Source organism: Eretmochelys imbricata, chromosome 1, assembly GCF_965152235.1.
Source record: "Eretmochelys imbricata isolate rEreImb1 chromosome 1, rEreImb1.hap1, whole genome shotgun sequence".
In the NCBI taxonomy this organism is placed as follows: domain Eukaryota; kingdom Metazoa; phylum Chordata; order Testudines; family Cheloniidae; genus Eretmochelys; species Eretmochelys imbricata.
Window position 1 is genome coordinate 260,585,979 of NC_135572.1, and position 20,843 is coordinate 260,606,821.

Below are 20,843 nucleotides of genomic sequence, written 5' to 3' on the forward strand. Positions count from 1 at the left end.
TTTTTAACAAGCGTCATCAGCATGGAAGCATGTTGTCTGGAATGGTGGCTAAAGCATGAAGGAGCATACAAATGTTTAGCATATCTGGCACATAAATACCTTGCAATACCAGCTGCATAAGTGCCATGCAAATAGCTATTCTCACTTTCTGGTGATATTGTAAATAAGAAGAGAGCAGCATTATCTCCTATAAATGTAAACAAACTTGTTTGTCTTAGCGATTGGCTGAACAAGAAGTAGGACTGAGTGGACTTGTAGGCTCTGAAGCTTTACATTGTTTTGTTTTTGAGTGCAGTTATGTAACAAAAAAAAATCTACATTTGTAAGTTGCACTTTCATGACAAAGAGATTGTACTACACTACTTGTATGAGGTGAATTGAAAAATACTATTTCTTTTGTTTGCCGTTTGTGTAGTGCAAATATTTGTAATAAAATAATGTACACTTTGATTTCAATTATAACACAGAATACAGTATATATGAAAATGTAGAAAAACATCCAAAATATTTAATATATTTCAATTGGTACAGTATTCTGTTGTTTAACAGTACGATTAAAACTGATTAATCACAATTAATTTTTTTAATCGTGATTAATTTTTTTGAGTTAATCGCATGAGTTAACTGCAATTAATCGACAGCCCTACCTGTGACTCCACAGATGGGTGCTGTTCTTTCATTTGGCCTGCTTGTTCTTTGTTACTTTATTGCTTTACTGTTATTTTATTAAAGTGATTTGTGATGGTGTGTATAAGCATGCAGGCTGTTACAGTTTTAGGGCCTCACATATACAGTACTTTCAATGATTACTATATAATGTTCAAATTCTTTAAAAGGAAAGGGTAGGGTAAATTTAATGCTTATGGAAGTGCCAGTTGTCTGATATAAAATGTACACAGGTGCTGTGCAAGCTTCCCCAGAAGTGGGACCAATGCACCTCACTTGGAACACTTGCTGTCCTTGGATTTCTGAATTACGTTATGTGGGCAAAGGGGAAAATGGGGTTTCAGCTTAGCTCTCCTGATGTGAAATGCTAGTATATATGTTCTCTTGCAGCTGAACTCCAAAGGAAGATACATGCATGATGTAAATGGTGCTATTGGATTTTCCATTTCTTCCATTTCTCTTGTGCGCATAATTCTGCTCAGTGTTTAACACATTACATATTTAAACAGTAGATATGCATATTTTTCAGATTCTTACTTAATATATGTAACATAAATTTAGCTATAATCTAGCACATCTCCTCCATCACATTTTTAGTATAAACAAAATGTTTGTTGTAGTTTACTAGACAGATCTAACACATTTCAAGGGTATACTGTTGAACAGAGAACCAGGAAACCTGTCTGAAACAATAAAGCTGCTATGAAAACTACACATGCTTTAAAAAATGGGCAATACCCATATGGTTCAGATAATTGTTCTATAGTTTTTTTACAGCTTTAAATAAATTCCAAGCTTTAAAAATAGCAATATGATCCAAGCGCACTAAAAGATTTGTATGTCAAACAGATACCAGGAATAAGAGATTTACACCCCCCAACCCATTGTATGAATAGACTGATGTTTAATTAATCCCCTTCTTAAAAAGTAAACAAAAGGCTAATATCAGTAAACAGCATAAAGTCACTTACTGCAGGCCCTCTGTGGTACCTGCTAATCTGTTTTTCCAAATTAATGCAGCATTAGGGTGTACATAGTCTATTCTGCAGCACAGCAGTTGTTTTGCTGCATGTACCTGGAACATGTGACAGCACTGAAGGGGAAGAGTTTCAAGATGAGTGTATATTCTTATAATCAGAGAAGGAATTCTCTCCTATTGCACCAAATCTTGAAGAGAGTCATACCTCTTTTGAATCAAGTCCATACTCCTAAATATGAGTCTAGCCAGTCACTGATCACATTCCCACTGAAGTCCGTTGCAAAAAATTCCACATGCTGCAGTGGGAGCAGAACTGGGAGCTCACTTTGGCAGTTGGTCCTTGCTATGTTTTTCCGCTTGCACAATGTGATAGACAAGTGCTGGTTGTCTTGGGGACCTTCTTCATGTGTGCACTTATAGATTTGTGGTTATTCAGCCCATAAAGTTGGGCACTGCTGGATTTCTTCCTACTGAAAGAAAGCACTCCTACAGGAACAGTAGAGATGGTGTATACAACAGAAGTGATGTGTACATGCAAAGCTATGTGCATGCTTCCACAATGCCTGTTTACTGTGTACCTGTCTTATGCCAGTGCTGAGTTATGTATCTTTACCAGCATTTACAATAGAGAATCTAATTAAATTTGGTAGGCGAAGTATTCTGGATTCACTTAGCTTGGTTCAAAAAGCCTAATTTATAGAATATTATTGGAAACGGTGTGACAAGTGCCCAAATTTTCAAATAAAAGAATAGGCTGCTGCTTTTGGTCTCTGATAACTTTTCCATGAATATAAAATTTGAGCTGCTATTTTTGTTTCTCCCATCAAGAAAAGAGTAATTTCTGACAAAAAATACAGTGAGCAGCGCCTGGATGTGCTCTCTGCTCTGGTATTGGCTGAGAATACCCTCAACGGGCCAAGTACAAAACAGAGGCGCCTTATTGTTTCCCTTGCACTTAGTGTGGGCACACAGCTGGTAAGTGCAACTATTACTCAAACCCTCACTAGTGTGTGTTGCCTTGTTAGCTGTAATGAACAGCTTTATCGCTCAACTGTTGTGATGACTTTTAAAGTACAGTAATTGCTATTTTCCAGTTAAGTAATAAATGATTTTGCCCATTTTCCTCTGCTGTTTTTTTTCTTAACAGAAAACATTTAAAGATGAAGAGCTGCTTCCCCTCCAAGTAGTTATGAAGAAACTGGACTTAATCAGCGAACTTAAGGAGCGGTAATCAGCACAAAAGGATGGGATGGGGGGAGGGGAGAAAGCAGTGTCAGCTCGTGTGTTGAGATTTCATGATGCAGTTTATGAAATCTTGCAGGATGTTCTGTGTTCTATACTTAGCTACGTGTAGTTGACTGTTTTCATGTACATTGAAGACCAGGATTGGCCAGAATATGGGCCACAGAATTCTATAATGAAGTCTTTATAATCTTTAATAAGGAGGAGTAGCTTGCAGAAATGCAGGTCTTGTTGAGTGGTGCACCATGGTTTTTGTTTGATTTGACATGGACCATCACTTTTGGGGCCTGTAGCCTCCTTGGTTTTTATACCTCCATATTAATGATTAGGCTTCCTGCAGTATGTTGTATTTTACATAAAAACCTCCCTCCTAAGCTGGTGTAAATTGTAACTGGCTGTGAAATGTTTAGTAATGATTTTGTGCAAACACTATTATACACACATTTTATTCCTAGAACCTTGATGGTCTGTGGACCTACACGTATGCTTTGGGCATGTCATGTAAACTCTAGTAATGTAAATGAATTTGTACCATGACAGCATACCTTCTTAATGCTTTATAAACTGTCAACATTTTCAAGTTCAGTATCAACTGCTAGCATCAGTGAGGAAGAGTCTGCATGTGGTTCAGTATTTTGTCACTGGTGTACAAAATACTGAGCCAGAGACCAGAATAATTCCTTTTCTATAATGTTGCTGTAGGAAGCATAAAGATATCATTACAGAGGTTAGGTATGGTATACCTTGAAACAGCATTTCAGTAGCTTGATATGGTGCTTACAGATATAAGTGAAAATGGGTATCCATTTATCAAAGAGCTTATGTTTTCTTTTGAAGGCCAGTGGAAAAATAATAAATACCATGTACAGGTGTATCTTGAGCATTAGTGCTGTGAAATAACTTGTGGCATAGGTGATTGTAAAAAACAAAAAAGGGGGCAGTACTGCAAAAATATGGTCTTGCTGACATGCAGTTCACTGTCCTTTACATGGTCTTTTGCGCTGCTTCGGGTTTTGTTTAATAACTAAATCTTGCATTTTAGAGTCCGAACACAGTGTGATTGTTGCTTCTTGTATTGGCATCGAGCAGTCTTCCCAATTTATTTAGATGATGTGTATGACAATGCAGTTGATGCATCTAGATTGCAGGTAAATACAAAACTACTGGTCCAGGATGTTAAACTTGATGAATCACTTGTCTGATGCACTGTGACAAATTTATGTTTAATCACTATTTTAAGAAATGGGCTTGCAAAAGGCTAGAACTGAATACTTGTTAGTTAATCTAATGGGGGGGGGGCACGCAGGGACGGTAGCAACAGATAGCCAATTCAAATGGGCTTACTTAACATTCTTTCCTTCATTGTTTTAGGATAACTGAAACCAAAATGGAATATCAGTCTTCCAGTCGCTTAGATGATTTTTAAAAAGTTTAAAGCTACAGTATATTAGGTTTTACAAAAACAGTGAGGAGTCCGGTGGCACCTTAAAGACTGGACTCCTCATTGTTTTTGTGGATACACACTGACACGGCTACCCCTCTGTTACTTAGGTTTTACAATATTGTAGTGACTGTTCATATGAAATAAAATCAACTAGAAAGTGATCCTTGTTCTTTGGATTTGAGATTTTAAATTGTGCGAATTTTAGCCTTTACATGCTAAATATTTTGAGATGTTTGTTGACATATTTGTCTTATGGTTTGCGTATTAGTTTCTTTCTGGTTTTTTAGTACATGTTTAGTGCATTACGGGACTGTGTACCTGCTATGATGCATTCAAGACACTTGGAGTCCTATGAGATACTTCTGGAGTGCTATGACAAAGAAATCATGGAAGTTTTAAATGAGGTAATTGTACAAGTTCGGGGTTTACTGTGAGTGGGGTCTAATGGTGACAGTTTATTTGGATTGTGTATTAAAGTCAGCTTTTATTGATTGAAATTTAGGATTTTATATAAAACCTCTATAGAAGTCTTTGAGACTGCTGTGAAGTATGGTGATAAGAGTAAAAAATGAACATTTTCTCAATCTCATTTTCTTACCTGGCCTTGTTACCATAGTATCTGAGTACCTCACCATCTTTAATCCTTAGATATCCCTGTGAGTTAGAAAAGGGCTATTACCCCCATTTTACAGATGCTGACACACAGAGGCTAGGTAACATGCTCAAGGTCACACAGGTAGAGCAGGGAATTGAACCCAGATCTCCCAAGTCGTTAGCTGGTGATTTAACCAGTGGACCGTTCTTCCTCTCTCTCCAGTCCCACAACAAATGTAATCTATTCTGGGATTCTAGAGAAAATCTCAGACAAAATAATATATTGAAGGTTTTGCTAAACTGTACAAAGTCTTACTGGAAATGAACCATACCTTTCATAGTAAATCACATCTGTTGTAGACTCATTTTACAAACCAGGGGTGCTCAACCTAGGATTGCAAACAGGCACTGGGGGCTTGCCACCGCCCTGTCCATCCCATATTGTTGGTCCCATCTGAGCTGTTGTAACAAACATGGTTTGAATTTGGTTGACACCAAATGGGTTTTTAAATTAGTTTGAATGGTTGCAGTAATGAGTGTGTGTGTTTGCAGGGAATGGATGGGCCTCTGCTTAAATCTAGGTAGGAACCACACGGTGCAAAAAATTGTGGAAGCCTCACTTTCTAAATACTTCTGATTAGTTAATGTAAGTGGGTGTCCTAGAACTGACACTATTCATTTATAAGTTGGACATCTCATATTATCCCTAATAACAAGTAGTTATCCATGTAGTTTCTGAATTAGGCCACGTCTACACTATCTGCCGGATCGGCGGGTAGTGTTTGTTCTATCGGGAATCGATTTATCACGTCTGGTGTAGACGCGATAAATTGATCCCTGATCGCTCTGCCATCGACTCCGGAACTTCTCCACGGTGAGAGGCGGAAGCGGAGTTGACGGGGGAGCGTCGGCCATCGATCCCGCGCCGTGAGGACACGCAGTAAGTGATTCTAAGTCGATCTAAGATACGTCGACTTCAGCTACGCTATTCTTGTAGCTGAAGTTGTGTATCTTAGATCGATCCCCCACAGTGTAGACCAGGCCTTAGTCCTCAGTTTGATTACAAGGGCATCAACTTGGCTTCTTTTGCTAGTGCTAGTTCCAGTCCCTGGTACTCTGAAATTTTCAAACAAGGCTTTCTGCTGCAGGTTCACCTATTTCTAAGGTGTAGTCACAGTCACTAGGGTCATCAGCCTTCTTGCTCTGTAGGCAAATTTCATCTCTATTAAAATAGGATTTTGAATGGACTCTTAGCATCATTTTTGTCACTCCCTTGAATAGCACTTGCTGGACAAATTGTGTAAAGAAATAGAAAAGGATCTACGCCTTTCTGTGCACACACACTTAAAGCTCGATGACAGAAATCCTTACAGAGTTGGGATGAAGGATCTGGCCCACTTTTTCTCTCTGAATCCAATTCGATTTTTCAATCGGTTCATTGACATCAAAGGTAGGTTGCATTTAATATACTTTTTTTTTTCTCAGCACTTCTCCACATCTCTATAGTTTCTCTGATAATCCTTCTGGTATTCCTTTATTTTCTTTTTTGCTTAACTATTTCCTTTACGGATTTCTGTGATCGCAGTTGCACCCTAATAATAGCTTAGATACACAAAAGTGGCATTGCAAGCATAATCCATAGTTACTAATGTTGTGGCTCTTTACCCACCTCTAGTGGCTAGCTTACTTATAGAGGTTTAGGAGTTTGTTGCTTCTGAGCTAGTAGGCTTGGTCCTTCAGCTGAAGTAGTAGAGGCTCATGGCTTTTAGATCCAGAGGTTCTGGGTTCAGTCCCCACAGATGACCCTACTAAGGCTATTGTTACACTGTCTTTTCTTCGAGAGAGCCCAGTTTTAATTGCCAGTGCAAGAATTTATGGATTTTCCTTTTTTGTTCCTTTGCTATTCCCCAGTAAATTAAGAGCTGCAGTTAATAGTTTAGTGCATACTTTATTATTCTTTTTTCCAGTTTATGTAACACACTACCTAGACAAGACCTTCTACAACCTAACAACTGTAGCTCTTCATGACTGGGCCACATACAGTGAAATGAGGAATTTAGCAACGCAGCGCTATGGCTTAATTATGACAGAAGCACATCTTCCCAGTCAGACTTTAGAACAGGTAAGGAATATGTGTGAGTATTGTATGTGCCACTTTATTCTGGAAGTCCTGGATAATTATTCAAGGCTTTAACAAGGTACAGAAACTGAGGAACTCAAAATTAGAGGCCATTTTCTAAAATTTTGGTCGACACGATTTACCCAAGACTAACAAGTCTGTGGCATAACTAAGGTAAAACTCCTGATTCCCAGACCCGTACTTCTTCATTTTGAGCAGTGAAATGGTGTAATTAACAGTAAATGATTTTTTTTTTAAAGTAGCTATTTGTGAACCTTGAATATGGAGGCTTTTACATTTTTATTTGGAAGCTGAGAAAATGGTCCAATTTTTCCATTTTTGCTTTGAACTTATTAGAGATGACTAAAGAACATTGACATTCAAAAATGTTAGAAGATACAAGCAAAAAACCTGAATTTTAATGTGACACTGACTATAAAACTTAAAACAAAACAAAACCATAAAATAAATCTAGACCCTGAAGTAGCCCAGAACAAATTGAAAAGATATTTTCACAAAATTGAAAAGTGGTGATTTTCATACATAACTAATTACTTTAATTTGCTTCCAAAAAGACTTTCAGGTAATTAATTTGCACAATTAGCAGTTACTTTGAATACATTTGAATGACTCCCAAGAGGCTGTTGTAATCCATTTGGGATTTTTGCCATATTGTTTCAGGGTCTGGATGTTTTGGAAATCATGAGAAATATTCATGTTTTTGTATCTCGCTACCTCTACAATCTCAATAATCAGGTGAGGTGTATTCTGTCCTTATATGGGTAGTTTATATCTGATTTTTGTAAGCTGTGGTTTTGATATGGGTAAATGATGACCTTTTCTTTGCAGATCTTCATTGAGAGAACTAGCAATAATAAGCATTTGAACACTATCAATATCCGGCACATTGCTAATTCAATTCGAACTCATGGCACAGGAATCATGAACACAACAGTAAGTATCTTCTGGACTGTTTCTTTTTAATCTGTACAGAACAGCATTGGAACTCCAGCATTTCCTGACCCTTGAGTTTTTAACTGTGCAGTTTTTAATATTGCGTGAACATAGCTTTTTAAATTAAATATAACAAAGTAGTCCTCAAACACCAAGCAGTCAACTTAAAAAGTCTCTTATGAGTTAAATTACTGGTAGTTACTATATAAAGTCAGATCTTTGCACAAAGGCCACAGAAATGTCCTGGAAGACCTCTGAATTTCCCTAAAGATGAAAATAAATGTTATCAAACAGAGGTACTATGTTTACAACACTTTAATTTCTAAATAATGGCCCTTATAATTAGAGTGCCATATATCACTACTTGTTAAAGTTTGGTAGGATTTTTTTTTATAACATTTCATTTAAGCAGATCAGGAGAAATGTGATGCTGATGTCTACTAAGTCAACTTAGACTGCCATTTTAGAATTTAGGAAATGCAAGGTCATTTTTTAAGTGGCTTTCTGTGATGTATATATTTCACTTTACTTTGGCTAAAATTTGTCATTGACTTTTACTACTTCCTTCTTTTTTTAAATCAAGATGCTGCTCTATGGTATGGGTTATTAGATAGCTTAGGATTTCTAAATAAAATGAATGTAATGATCTTTGGCAGAAGGACGGCAGTCTGTCTGGTAAAGATGAACACAATCTATAAACTGTAAATAACAATACTGTTCATTGAGTCTAGTAAAGCTTTGCAGATGTTTGTTACAACTGAAATTTAATCTGTTTGCATGTTGCATATTTGTAGTAATTGAAGTAATTAAAAAACCTGGTGTGGTGCCAAAGCTTGACTGGAAAATTCAACTGACCCAAAAATGATCAAATTTTGGACTGCCACTCAATCTCTCACTCTCTCTTTACCCCTCTCTGTCTTTCCGTCCCAGTCTTTCTACCAAGCCAGCACAACATCAGAACTTGATGAGCACTATGCACTGAAGGACAAGCACTTTCTCTAAAGCACCATGTACAAAATGAAAATGTTTAGAAATGAGGGTTCTTACTCTTTTTGTGGCAATGCAGGAAAGTGCTTTCTTTTACAAGCATGATGCTAATAATATGTTTCTCTTGTATTGGAGTTGCTTGTCTCAGCGATATCAGGGGCTGAAAGAGTCGTCTTGCAAGTCACAGTGCTTCCTGGTCAGGTGGACGCCTCCTGCCTTATTCACTTTTGACTGTGGTCTAGATTGTCCATGCAGACCAGGGAATGGACTGTGACTTGTGGGGGGAAGGTGGGGCCTGTTAATTCCAAGGGACAGTATTTTAGAAAATGTTGAGAAAGTGAAAAGAAGGTGGGAAGGTTATAATGAAACTTTGCATGTAATCTTAGCTATAGAATTTACTACAATGAAAGCAGACAGTCAATGAGCTTCACTGTTGTCCTGCTGTGATGAATCCTGGTCCCAAGCCACCTGAGGCATGTTGCCCATATGCTAAGAAGAGGGACAGAAACTGGATACTTCAGAACTAGTTCCTATACTAGTCGTGGACTTTAAAAGATCAGCCTATATTCCAGGTTCCCTTTGCCCCCTTACCAGCCTTTCTAAAGGAAATTAAACCTTCCAACAAAAGATTTACCTTCTTTTAGGAGGAAAGTTGCTCAGGTTGAGTCTCTTTGAGATCCACAAAATGGGGCAGGCTGTGTTGAACTTTCCACTTACAAAAAATATGTCATAATATGGAATAAAAGCTTCAAGAAGCTACTGAATGATAGTCACCAGAGAAGCATGTTAATTTGAAAGCGGTTTTTCTAATACTGAATTTTTAATTTTACTCCAGGTTAATTTTACTTACCAGTTTCTGAGGAAAAAGTTCTATATCTTCAGCCAGTTCATGTATGATGAACATATCAAATCCCGATTGATCAAAGATATCCGATTCTTCAGGGAAGTCAAGGATCAAAATGATCATAAGGTACACTACGACTGGAGTTCTTGGATAAACAATAACTTGATTAAACCCTGTGCTGCCTTTGCCTTGAAAAGCTGATATGCACTGAACTACAAATGTCACTTTTTAAATAAAAGGAAAATTATATGTTTATAGACAAGTGGCACCTTCTGGTCTACCAAAATACAGTGTTGCAGTGTATACAGATTCCTGCATTGAGACTGGCTTATTTCATTCTAATTGCTTACTGAACACTAGATGGTACTCATCAGCAGACACAACATGGCGCTCCTTTGTATTACAGGGTGGGGGTACGTTTATTCTCGTTAACCTGATGATGATGCTTGGTGCAGATGTAGTATAGTGTTGTCCTAAACCTTCAGTCCAAATCAAGTTTATCACAGTTACAATAAATTTGTCTATTTTGTAATAGAGATCACCGTTGACATGAATGCTGAAATATGGTATTATGAGTACCGTAGCTATCCCTCTCTCAAAGCCTTGTGCCTAATTCTCATCTCCCACCATTGCATGTCTAATTCTGAAAAATTTGAGGCTTAATGTTTGGAATAAAAATGTACTGGAATGTTCTTTGTATGTAGTTTGCTGTCTTGTTTATATATAACAGTAACAGATCTCATCTTTGCAATTTGCACACATGACCTTGTCAAATAACACTTTCACAAACTACTATACATAGACAGGGTTACACTTTCAAAGACGGAACAAAGAATATGTGTGAATATTTGTGGGGTGGTGGTGGAAGGTAAAATGGTGTTTGACTTGAAAGGTCAAGTAGATTCTTCAAAGATCAATATTCTTACAAATTGCAAAAATTGTTTCTCTAGTATCCTTTTGAGAGAGCAGAGAAGTTCAACCGGGGCATCAGAAAGCTTGGAATAACGCCTGATGGACAAAGTTACCTTGACCAATTCAGGCAGCTCATAAGTCAGATAGGTATGCATCACTGTATCTAAAAATATGGTACAAACATTTTAATGACAGAGATCTTTGTAATCCTGTAACTACACTGCTTATTTTACTTATATTTTAAGGTTGAGGCCCAAATTCAAGCCTGATATAAGCAGGTGCACTTCCATTGAAGTAATTGGAGTTTTTCCTAATTACACAAAAATGGGTCCTGAATGTTTTAATATAAGACGTATCTAGAGCTTGTATGAATGGTGTTTTATTTGCTTTGGGTTCAATTTTTATTTGTTTGACTGGGGCAACATTCATCCCGTTGGAGTATCTTTCCCACTAAGTACAGTTCTGTTAGACTCGGATACTTCAAAAGGTGTTTTGAATCAAATACAAATGTATGCATATATTATAATATTAAATTTGATTTACTAGTTGTAGTAATACTTTTGGCACACTGATGCCACGAATAGTGTAGGCATCTAGAGCCTGTTCTTACAAACATTTCCTACCAACTGTATCTTACTGCAGCATTTGGACCTTAGTTAAGGAGTTTAAAAATGTAGTACATGTGAGCACAATCTCCTTAGATGAAGCCAGTCATGGCTCATGTTTCGTTCCTCTAGTTGGACTTTGTGCCATTAAACTCTAAAGCATCTGCATTTTTCTCCATGTAATTAGCTTCAGAATATTTCTCTTGTAAAATCATTCTGGCTACCCCAAGGCATCAGAATTTCAGAGTTAATAGGGATTTTGAAATGTGTACATGTAAATATCTAACTTAGGTATGTTCCTGTTTTTCTTGTTTCTTAAAGGCAATGCAATGGGCTATGTGCGAATGATAAGATCTGGTGGACTTCACTGCTGTAGTAGTGCAATTAGGTACCTACATGAATATATTTCATGCTGCTACTAATATTTTATATCCCTGTGCTACCCAGTCATACTGATATTCTCTTAGGAAGGTCTGGTTTTTTTTCACATACGCAGCATTTGACTCAGAAGTGCAAAGAGTATTATGAATAAGTATGGCATTTTCCAGGATACCACCTCTGTATTTTATATTAATCTTCTTAGGAAAAGTCCAGCTAGCACATTATTTAGCACTGAACTTGCAAAGCACTCAGTGCCTTTGGGTCCCATTCATGTCAATGGGAGCTAAGGAGCCCAGCACCAAGAAGCATTGTGCACTTAATAAAATAGTTCAAGCAATATTCTAGGCACTGTACAAATGAGACAGTTGCTGCCCCTAACAGCAAAAGGACTTGAAGGAGAGCCAAGAGAAGGGAGCTAGCTTAGTTTATAAATTCTGACTCCTATGTATTGAACATTTTTGAGCCTCCATAAGAGTGTTGTGCATTCTAAGGACACAAGTGAAAGACATTCTCCTTGCCCTTCAGAGTTTACAAACACAGTTAACCCATTCCTTTCTATTCAGATAACAATCGAGTTTTGAAAAGTGTCTGATATCATGTGTTAAGGACACTGTATAAGGATACAAAGGAATTGTATCTCTTGTCCTGCAAACTAGTTCAGAATCCCTTACATTGCAAAATTGACTAATTGGAGTTCCTTTAACTACAAAACCATAACCATTTGTATAGTATAGCACATTACATAGATGAGCTCTTAAAGACCAAGATGATTATTTATCATTGCATATAGTACCATAGTGTACATAACATTTTACAGAGAGAACACGACACAGTTTGTACCCTGTAAAGTTTACAACTAGGTTGTTATACCATATGGTATGTGGCACAAAAAGAGATTGTCAGGTGAGGGGAATGGGTGATTTATGTGCAGTGTTATGAGGCTGGCTGTTTTCTCAAGGTGTTCATCATGTTTCCTCTTGTTTGTTAGCTATGATTTTATTTGGATGGTGTGAAAATATGGGTCATGGTTGAAAGATGCTTTTGGAGGAGTGGGAGCTTGGGATTGGGGAGGACACTGCAGAGATAGCAGGGCAGCATGGGGGAGAGCGCAGAGATTCTTGTGGAAGAAAGATAGGAAGGGAACACGGCTGGTAGTGGAATTAACAGACCCTGGGTGAGAAAGAGATGGAAGATGGAAGCAGAGCAGTGTCAGAGCCTTGAAGGCAAGGGTGGTTCATTGTGTAATTTATTTATAATTTAAATTAATTGATGCATCAGTGAGTAAACCACAGTTAAATGTAAACCTAACACACTATAATTGTGTAGGTTTGTTCCTGACCTTGAAGATATTGTTAATTTTGAGGAACTAGTGAAAGAAGAAGGACTTTCAGAAGAAACGCAAAAAGCAGCCAGGTAACTCGACATTGTGTTTTGATTTGTGGGGAGGCAAGCGTCTTTGTTTTTAAACTTGTGTTTTGTGCCGTTCTTATTTAAAAAATTAAAATGCTTTACAAAAGATAAAATGAAGTTAAAATGTCTTTGTTTAATCAGAAACAACGGAAACTATTGCTTTTAAAGATGCTAAACTGAAAATGACATTTGTACCAATCAGATCCATTTGGAACTCAGCTGCTCTGTAAAATTGTCATTTGGTAAGGAAAGTTCTTTAGCCTGTAAATCTCTCAAGTTTTAGAAATCTCCTTTCTGGTTACAAAGAGGCTTTGAAAACAAATCTGCTTCACTAATCCTATTCCAAGGCCTGTTCAGATATCGAGGACTCTGGGGAAAGCACCACATGGCCACCTTGGCTTGTGCAGTGGAAGGAATGGAAGAAAATGAGCACTTCCCATTTGGAACACACTGGTGAAATGTGTAGGAGGAAACCATTGTTTTCAACTGTATTGGGCTCGTCTCAAAAGCATTCTCTCATACAGAGAATAGCAATAGCTGGTGGTGGCCTATCTGAACCACACTTGCTAAAATGTGTTCTGAACACTGACGTATTTTAAGTGATTCAAGCTTAGATTTCCGTTGGTTTTCTTTCCTTGTTTAGAGGCATCAGAGTGTGACCAGCAGTGGGTACAGGGAATATCTCAATTGGCAAAACTTTCTGATAGTCATCTTTCAAAGCCTGTCTTAAAACTGAATCTTAAATTGCCCTTTTGGGGCTATGGATGGGAAACAGGCAAATCTTCTGCTTTATAGCCCGTACTCTTTACCTGCCGCTAAAATAAGCCCCTTCTTGTTCTAAGTCTATGGATATAACTGTATTCTGCTCACCTATTAGCTGGCTATAGATCCAGTTAACAAAACATGAGCTTTCTTTATCATTTCTGCTGTGAGCAAATACTAGATTTGTTGTCACTTCACGCAGGTGGAAATTCTGAGTTAAACAGAGCGGTGTTTTGAGGAGGTTGAGGAAAGTTTTACTATGTTGCCATAGAGTTCCACAACCTTTAGTGCAGTCACACTTGCTATACAGGTCTGGCTTAATTCCTTGCTATATGCTGTCTGATTGAGATGTAAACTAATAAAACTTTGCACTCACTTTCACACTACATTTTTGTCATTGAAAGGAGCTGTCCTGGCTTGGAGAGAATCTCCAGAAAATGTATTCCCATAATTCTGAACTTTTTAAGAGTGTATATGTATAATTTTCTGTTGCACAGCTTCTTTCTGTGTTCACCAGTAATGGTTAATACCCCACATCTATGGAATTTGGAGGCAGTCCAGTGTTGCTGCTGGAGGCTCCAGGACAAAGCCTAGCACTTCAGCTCAGGCCTCTAGATTTTCTGTCTCCAGCAATGGAACAAGTTGGTGGTTCGGTTTCCCCTTACTGTCTTTTTCTTCATGCAGCAGCAATTTATCTTCCTTCTCTTCCTCTTCTTCCCCTGGATTGACTATTTGACAGTGAGATGGTTTCAACCACCAAGCTCCACCACTGAAGCACCCTCCTCTCCAGGACATCTCTGCCCCCATTCAGGCATGGCAGAGCTATCCTGAAAACAGCGGACTAAATCTAAGCAGTGTTTTCCATGTGAGGCACCATTTACAGGCTCTTCAGAGGGCAAATTATGCCCTGTCTGTTCTCTGTCAGGGCACAGGGCTCAGACCGGACTGGCATGTCAGGTCCCCCATCCCAAGAGCTGCAATTCTAATGCAGAGTCTAAGGATAAGGAGGATGCTATCCAGCCAGCTTGGGGTAAGTCCTCCAACAGGACACCCCCCCCCCCCCCAAAAAAAAAAAATCCCAAAGTCCCTATCATCCAGATACTGAAGTGGGTCCTCTGCTCCCTGGGGAAAGAAGTGGGGCTCCTATACCATTCCCCTTCCTTCCACTAGGACTTGGGGCATTCTCCTGATGCTCAGGGGAAGGTCTAGCAAACCCTGAATTCTGGAATCCCAAAAATCAAAAGTTAGCATCACCTTTTTCAAGGTAGCAATTAGTATTACTAATGAGCAAGTGGGGTGAAAATGCAGGGTCAAACCCCCTCTCCTTTGACTTTACCACCCTGTTCCCTCGAGGGAGTGTGTGCTGGTGCTTTTCTTCTACACAGATTCTTTGAGTTCTGTATCAAGCTCACTGCCCCCTCCCACCTGACAGCATGTCTGGCCCTGCAGAGAAGCCTGTCATTTCCAGGAAGCCCTCCGTCAGATTGCTGCATAGAGGAAATTTCAGTCCAAGGACCCTCACTCACAGCCAGGGAAAGGGGTGCAGGTTTCAGGCAGCAGCACAATGGGAATTGTGCTTGCTTATCATAGTAATAAAACCTTGCTCTGCCAGGGAAAGGGGTTTTCTCTCTTCTGCTCCCTGTCCCCCTCCACTGGCTGGCTGCTCATTAAAGTGTAAGGAGTACTTCAGGCAGCCTGTGACCAGAACAGAGGCTTCTGAGGATTCTGCTCCCAATGAAGTTGCACCATCATGGGTTACTGAGGGTTAAGTGAGAAATGCCTTCCCATGTTCAAAATGATCCTGTGACTGAGTAAAGCCCTGAGTGGTATGGGGTTGCTCCTATAGTACTTACTTTGTAGCCAGCCAGCCTTTAGGGAACAGGCAGGCAACCTTTCATGCGGACATCTAAAAAGTGACTTCTACAGTCGAGGTATTTGTACTAGCACCCCTCATTGGTTGAGTGGTCCTCAGACCAGGATAAATACCATGCTGTCTTTCACCTGTAAACTGCCAGGGGAAGTACCACACACACACTACCAAAAAACAAAACCAAAATTAAAAAAACCCCAACCAAACAAAACCAATCTGCAGGACTTTTCCAGGCCAGGACTTTTTCCAGGCCAGTGGTTTGCAAGGTACTCTAAAATATCTTCCCTTTCAAGCATTATTAAATAGATTTTTTTTCTCTAGATGTCTCCTTTGAGGCCATCGTAAGATCCAAATGAGGACAGACTACTGATTTAAAACCAAATGTTAAGCTAAAATGTTATGAAATTTTTTTGTTTATATATAAGTTTGGGGACCCTAAGGCTGGTGTAGCAGTTGCTCCACATTTCAGAAGAGGACTTCCTTCCGAAGACTCATAGTACAGCAATTTCAAAGCCTCTGCTACAGCAATTGAGACCAGGTTTCATGTTCTCTGTGTATATAAATCTCCCCACTTTATTTTCCACTGAATGCATTCGATGAAGTGAGCTGTAGCTCACGAAAGCTTATGTTCAAATAAATTGGTTAGTCTCTAAGGTGCCACAAGTACTCCTTTTCTTTTTGCGGATACAGACTAACACGGCTGCTACTCGGAAACCAGTTGAGACCAGAGGTTTTTCAGATACTCGGTAAGGAAAGTGAACTTGGTGGCAAGTAGCTCATTATCTGCGGCTATGGTCCTGCTTGGAGTGAAACATCACTGGTTCTGACCTAATCAAACCTTTTGTGGTAGTTGTGATAAAATTAGTGACTTACTTGTAACTCGGTGACTACATGGAAGTCCTATTAAAACCATGAATAACAATCAGTCATCTTGAAGATTTATATTGTGCCTCCAAATTTACAGGTGAGGAGCTTTTGGGGAAACATCAAAGAAATTAGTAGCTGAGATAGCAGAAAAGCCTTCACTCTCACCTATCAAAGCAAGCATAGCAATCCATTGGTTACTTCAGCACCAAGGATTTCTGAGAGAACTGTTACCTTGGCAGATGGAAAAATCTGGAGAAATTTCCAAGGAAAGTTAGATAAATTTCCTGCAAACCAACAAAATCCTCAGCATGACAAAGACAAAAAGAGCATTTGTGTGTGAGAGCTCACAATTCCCATACAAGACATTTCCTTTGGATTCACAATCTGCACCAGTAGTCTTATTTGGGCTGGCAGTAGTCAGAGCAAGGCATAGGTCACAAATTATGCATGCTGACTAGACAGTTGCTGGAAAGGATTCAGACTCGCCAGTTGTTCAAAATCAAGAAGAGCGTTGAATCTGATGCAGAGAATTGTTCTCCCCTGTGTCAAAACAAGCCTGGCATTGGCCATAATTATACAATCATAGTAAATATTTACAAACATCCAAAACTTGTCATTTCCTGGCGATGGTCATCTGTAGCCAATTCTTTCCAGTGGCTAGAATTGCTGGTGTCACACATCTGCTTCATCCCCTGAGCGGGTTTCTCAAAATGTGCCTGCAGAAATTCCTTCTGAGGACATGGCACCTGATACAATGCAAAATTAGGTGTCCTTCTCAGATTGCATCCAAATGCCCCTTTGTGGGCAAGTGAGCACAAACAACATGCTGAAAGCCAATGCAATTTTCACTTTCGCTTCTTGTATACTCGCTATGGAAGGAAGCCCCTTGAAAGATAAATTTCCAGAATCTCAGAGCACACATCCTTTTAGTTCACTTTGATGGTTATATTAGTGGTGTGTCTGAACCAAAAAAACTCAATCTCTGCTTCCCACCAAAATAAACATGGCAATATGGTATCGGACCAGTGGTCCATCAAGTCCAGTATCCTGCCTATGACGGTGGCTAGCTACCAGCTCCTTCAGTAGAAAGTGCAAGAAACCACGTACCAGGCAATTACGTGCTCACAGGGGAAGTCTCCTACCTCTTGTAAGAGTTAGAGGTTGGCTTATGATTGAGGCATGAGTGTTTATATCCCTTCCAAATCCAGGGAGAAACCAGAGATCATAGCTTCTCCATGGCAATAGAAATAATGTCTTGGGCAGAGAAGAATCTGCTACCTTTCAAGACAACTCACATGTAAGATATAGAAGACAGAAAAAAGGGAGAGTTGAAGTTCTCCACTGTCCCAGAAGACACTTTGGATTTGCTAGTTAGTCAAGGAACCCACATAGCACCTGAAGACCAGTCCTCTTGAAGGAGAGCCTTTTTCATCCACAACTGCAACACGTACAGTTAATCACCTGGCTTTTGGAAGAGACGTATAGTTCAGCATGGATTCTCCATTAGCTTTGGATGTATTTTGATATCCAGGCAGAACTCAACCAGGTAATTTCATTCATTGATTTAGTCAAATTTGCATTTCTGATGTGAAGGGAAACCGAAAGCTCTTTGGAGCAGGGCCTGCCTCTTAGTTTGTACTGTGGCTGACACCATGGGGACCTGATCTCTAGGTGCTGTCTGGATACAAATATTATAATAAAAAGTTCTGGTGATCTCAGCTACATTAGTTTCTCCAGAATTGTTGATTTGACTCCTACAGCCAAGCACCAGAGTGTGCAATAGAATGAGAAACATGGGAACCAGCACTAGTGTGGTGTTCCTTATGCAGGCACATCAGAGTCTCCATTTGAGTATCATCAAATGCCCAGATTAATCAATGACAGATTAGGCAATCATGTGGCTGGCTTTTCTTGTCGTCATTACCTTCAAAGGGCAGGTTTTGGAATTAGCTCTCCCACCATTTTGTTCTGTTAGCCATTTCTTTGGCAGTTTGTGGCATACATGGGCATTCCTAGTACTCTAATGATATATCTCAAGCATATGGAGTACAAAAGCCAAGTGTACCTTGTTCAGCTCACTCTATCCAAAATGCCAAGGCTCTAGGACCTCAAAGTTGTTGCAAGCAAGATGTTAGAATCCTACACCAGTTGGCATGCTAGGAATCTGGGAAACTATTCACAGAAGGCTCTCGAAGCATTGGGGAAAATGTGTATGAGCCTCATCCGAAGAGTTGCAAAGTAAGGGTATGTCTACACTACCCGCCAGATTAGCAGGTAGTGATCGATCTATCAGGGATCGATTTATTGCGTCTAGTGTAGACGTGATAAGTCGATTGCTCTGCCATCAACTCCTGTACTCCACTGCAGCGAGAGGCGGAAGTGGCGGCAGTCGACCCCGCACTGTGAGGATGCAAGGTAAGTCAACCTAAGATACATTGACTTCAGCTGTGCTGTTCTTGTAGCTGAAGTTGCGTATTTTAGGTTGATCCCCCCCACCCCACCCCCAGTGTAGACCAGGCCTAAGTTTCCATTCGTCTGCAGAAGAAAGCCTTTGGTAGGTGGGTGCTTCTAGGTTGGTTTCTACCTAATTCCTTGCCTTATATGGGGGGAAACCTTTCCCTTCCTGTCTTTTATTCTAATGTAATAATAAACTCTGCATATTCTTTTCCCCCCCACTTCCAGGATTCACCGCTGGCTACTTCTTGTTAGTGATGAATTAGGAGAGAAGTTGTGCAACAAAATGAGAAATTCCTTACCTAATAAGTTTCTTTCTGTTCTCTCCTCATTCAGCCACCCCGACAATCTGATAAATTACCAAAATACAAAATGGAATTTTTCTCTAAAGGGAGATTCAGACATATAATTGTTTTAGGTTATTTAATACATTATACCCAGTTGTCTTAATACTAATAATTAGTTGCTGAAGTGTTTCTACAACTGTAGAACAGCTCTTCTGGTGGCCTGGACTGAAGGGCTGGGTTTACTTCTGGAGCCTCTAGCAACAAACATTGGACTACCTCCAAATCCCATAGGTGGGGTACTAACTATTAGTGATGAATGATGAGAAGAGCTGTCCAACAGAAAATGATCAGATACGAAATTTTCTCATTCTTTGCAGGCAGTTGGATTCTGTCCTCACTGATCTCACACGTAATTCTGCAGAAGGCACAGAGTACTTCAAAATGCTTGTCGACGTGTTTGCTCCTGAATTCCGCAGTCCAAAGAACATGCACTTGCGCAACTTTTACATTATTGTTCCCCCACTGGTTAGTATTTTTGCCACTTAAATTCATGTGATTTTTTTTTTTTTGGATGTGTGGTTTAATGTTATGCATCATAAGTACATGTGTAGTAAGCTATTCAAGCCGACTTGAGCACCAACTCCCAACAGTGCACAGATGGGACCTCTTTACTGGAAGAGTAACTTCAAAAATCTTTCCATCCATTAAATTAAATCAGTGCAGGAATCTTAATGGCAGAGAGAGAAAAGAGACATCTGGTATAGTATGCGATGAAAAAAGACAGGAATGAAAGGGGAAAAAGCAATGATATTAAATTGCCTCTTCCCCAAAAGTGTCCTTTCAGCAGCAGCTTGGGGACCTCCAACCACTTTTAACTCCAAGTTCTAGTGTATAAACTCTAAGGCCCTCATCCTGCAGTTGGATCTGGTCTGGAAGATCCTTGCCTTCCATGCAGAGCCCCACTGACTTCAGCAGGGTGCTGCCCACTTGGATCTGATGGCATGATCAAGGCCAACGTTGGGAACTGTTCACTATTCCAAAACTAGCTTTTGTAATAGAAAATTAGCTGAAAGTGGCTGAACCTCCAGCTGTGATTGTGAAAGATGAGGTGGGATCATGGGCGATATAAATGAGGAAAATAGGGCCACATAATCCAAGGAAAGGCTAGAAAACTAACGAATGAATATATTCAAACAAGAAGGGGGAAAGTTTCTCTCCTTTTCCCTACATCTTTCAGCTGTTTTTCAGAGATGGCTGCATTTCAGAAAGCTTCATTAAATATCTTTTTGAACTGAGCTACACTCTGATGAATGCACCACTCTGGTGTGCATATTAATAAACTACTGGTTTGCTCGCTGCATGAATTGAAGAGAATTGGCATTTCGCCTAAAACACATCCATTGTGCGCTAGTGCTACAATTATATGAAAGAGTAGCTCCATCTAACAGAGTAATAAAACTGCATGA

At 39.4% G+C, this 20,843-nt stretch overlaps 2 protein-coding genes across 11 annotated transcripts in view; one reads left to right on the forward strand and one right to left on the reverse strand.

Annotated features, from left to right (window-relative positions):
• WASHC4 (WASH complex subunit 4) overlaps positions 1-20,843 on the forward strand; it is a 62,359-nt gene that overhangs the window by 33,908 nt on the left and 7,608 nt on the right. For 5 of the 8 annotated variants that reach the window (XR_013347342.1, XM_077828731.1, XM_077828738.1 and 2 more), the window contains 13 exons: positions 2,474-2,620; positions 2,793-2,872; positions 3,930-4,035; positions 4,619-4,735; positions 6,207-6,375; positions 6,893-7,047; positions 7,726-7,800; positions 7,894-7,998; positions 9,821-9,955; positions 10,780-10,888; positions 11,668-11,734; positions 13,054-13,140; positions 19,755-19,902. Coding sequence is in view for 5 of the 8 variants with exons in the window: in XM_077828731.1 (XP_077684857.1) it covers positions 2,474-2,620; positions 2,793-2,872; positions 3,930-4,035; positions 4,619-4,735; positions 6,207-6,375; positions 6,893-7,047; positions 7,726-7,800; positions 7,894-7,998; positions 9,821-9,955; positions 10,780-10,888; positions 11,668-11,734; positions 13,054-13,140; positions 19,755-19,902 (1,500 nt within the window). In the remaining 3 variants the exon portion in view is untranslated. Of the gene's footprint in view, positions 1-2,473; positions 2,621-2,792; positions 2,873-3,929; positions 4,036-4,618; positions 4,736-6,206; positions 6,376-6,892; positions 7,048-7,725; positions 7,801-7,893; positions 7,999-9,820; positions 9,956-10,779; positions 10,889-11,667; positions 11,735-13,053; positions 13,141-16,459; positions 16,516-17,844; positions 19,139-19,754; positions 19,903-20,843 lie in introns of those variants that run through there. The other 3 variants (XR_013347345.1, XR_013347343.1, XM_077828765.1) reach the window with 2 other exon arrangements.
• APPL2 (adaptor protein, phosphotyrosine interacting with PH domain and leucine zipper 2) overlaps positions 1-20,843 on the reverse strand; it is a 95,246-nt gene that overhangs the window by 7,741 nt on the left and 66,662 nt on the right. The window contains exon 21 of one of the 3 annotated variants that reach the window (XM_077828802.1): positions 9,918-9,974. The exons of the other annotated variants lie outside the window; for them this stretch is intronic. Coding sequence (XP_077684928.1) covers positions 9,933-9,974 — 42 coding nt within the window. The 3' untranslated portion in view covers positions 9,918-9,932. Of the gene's footprint in view, positions 1-9,917; positions 9,975-20,843 lie in introns of those variants that run through there. 3 annotated transcript variants of the gene reach the window in all.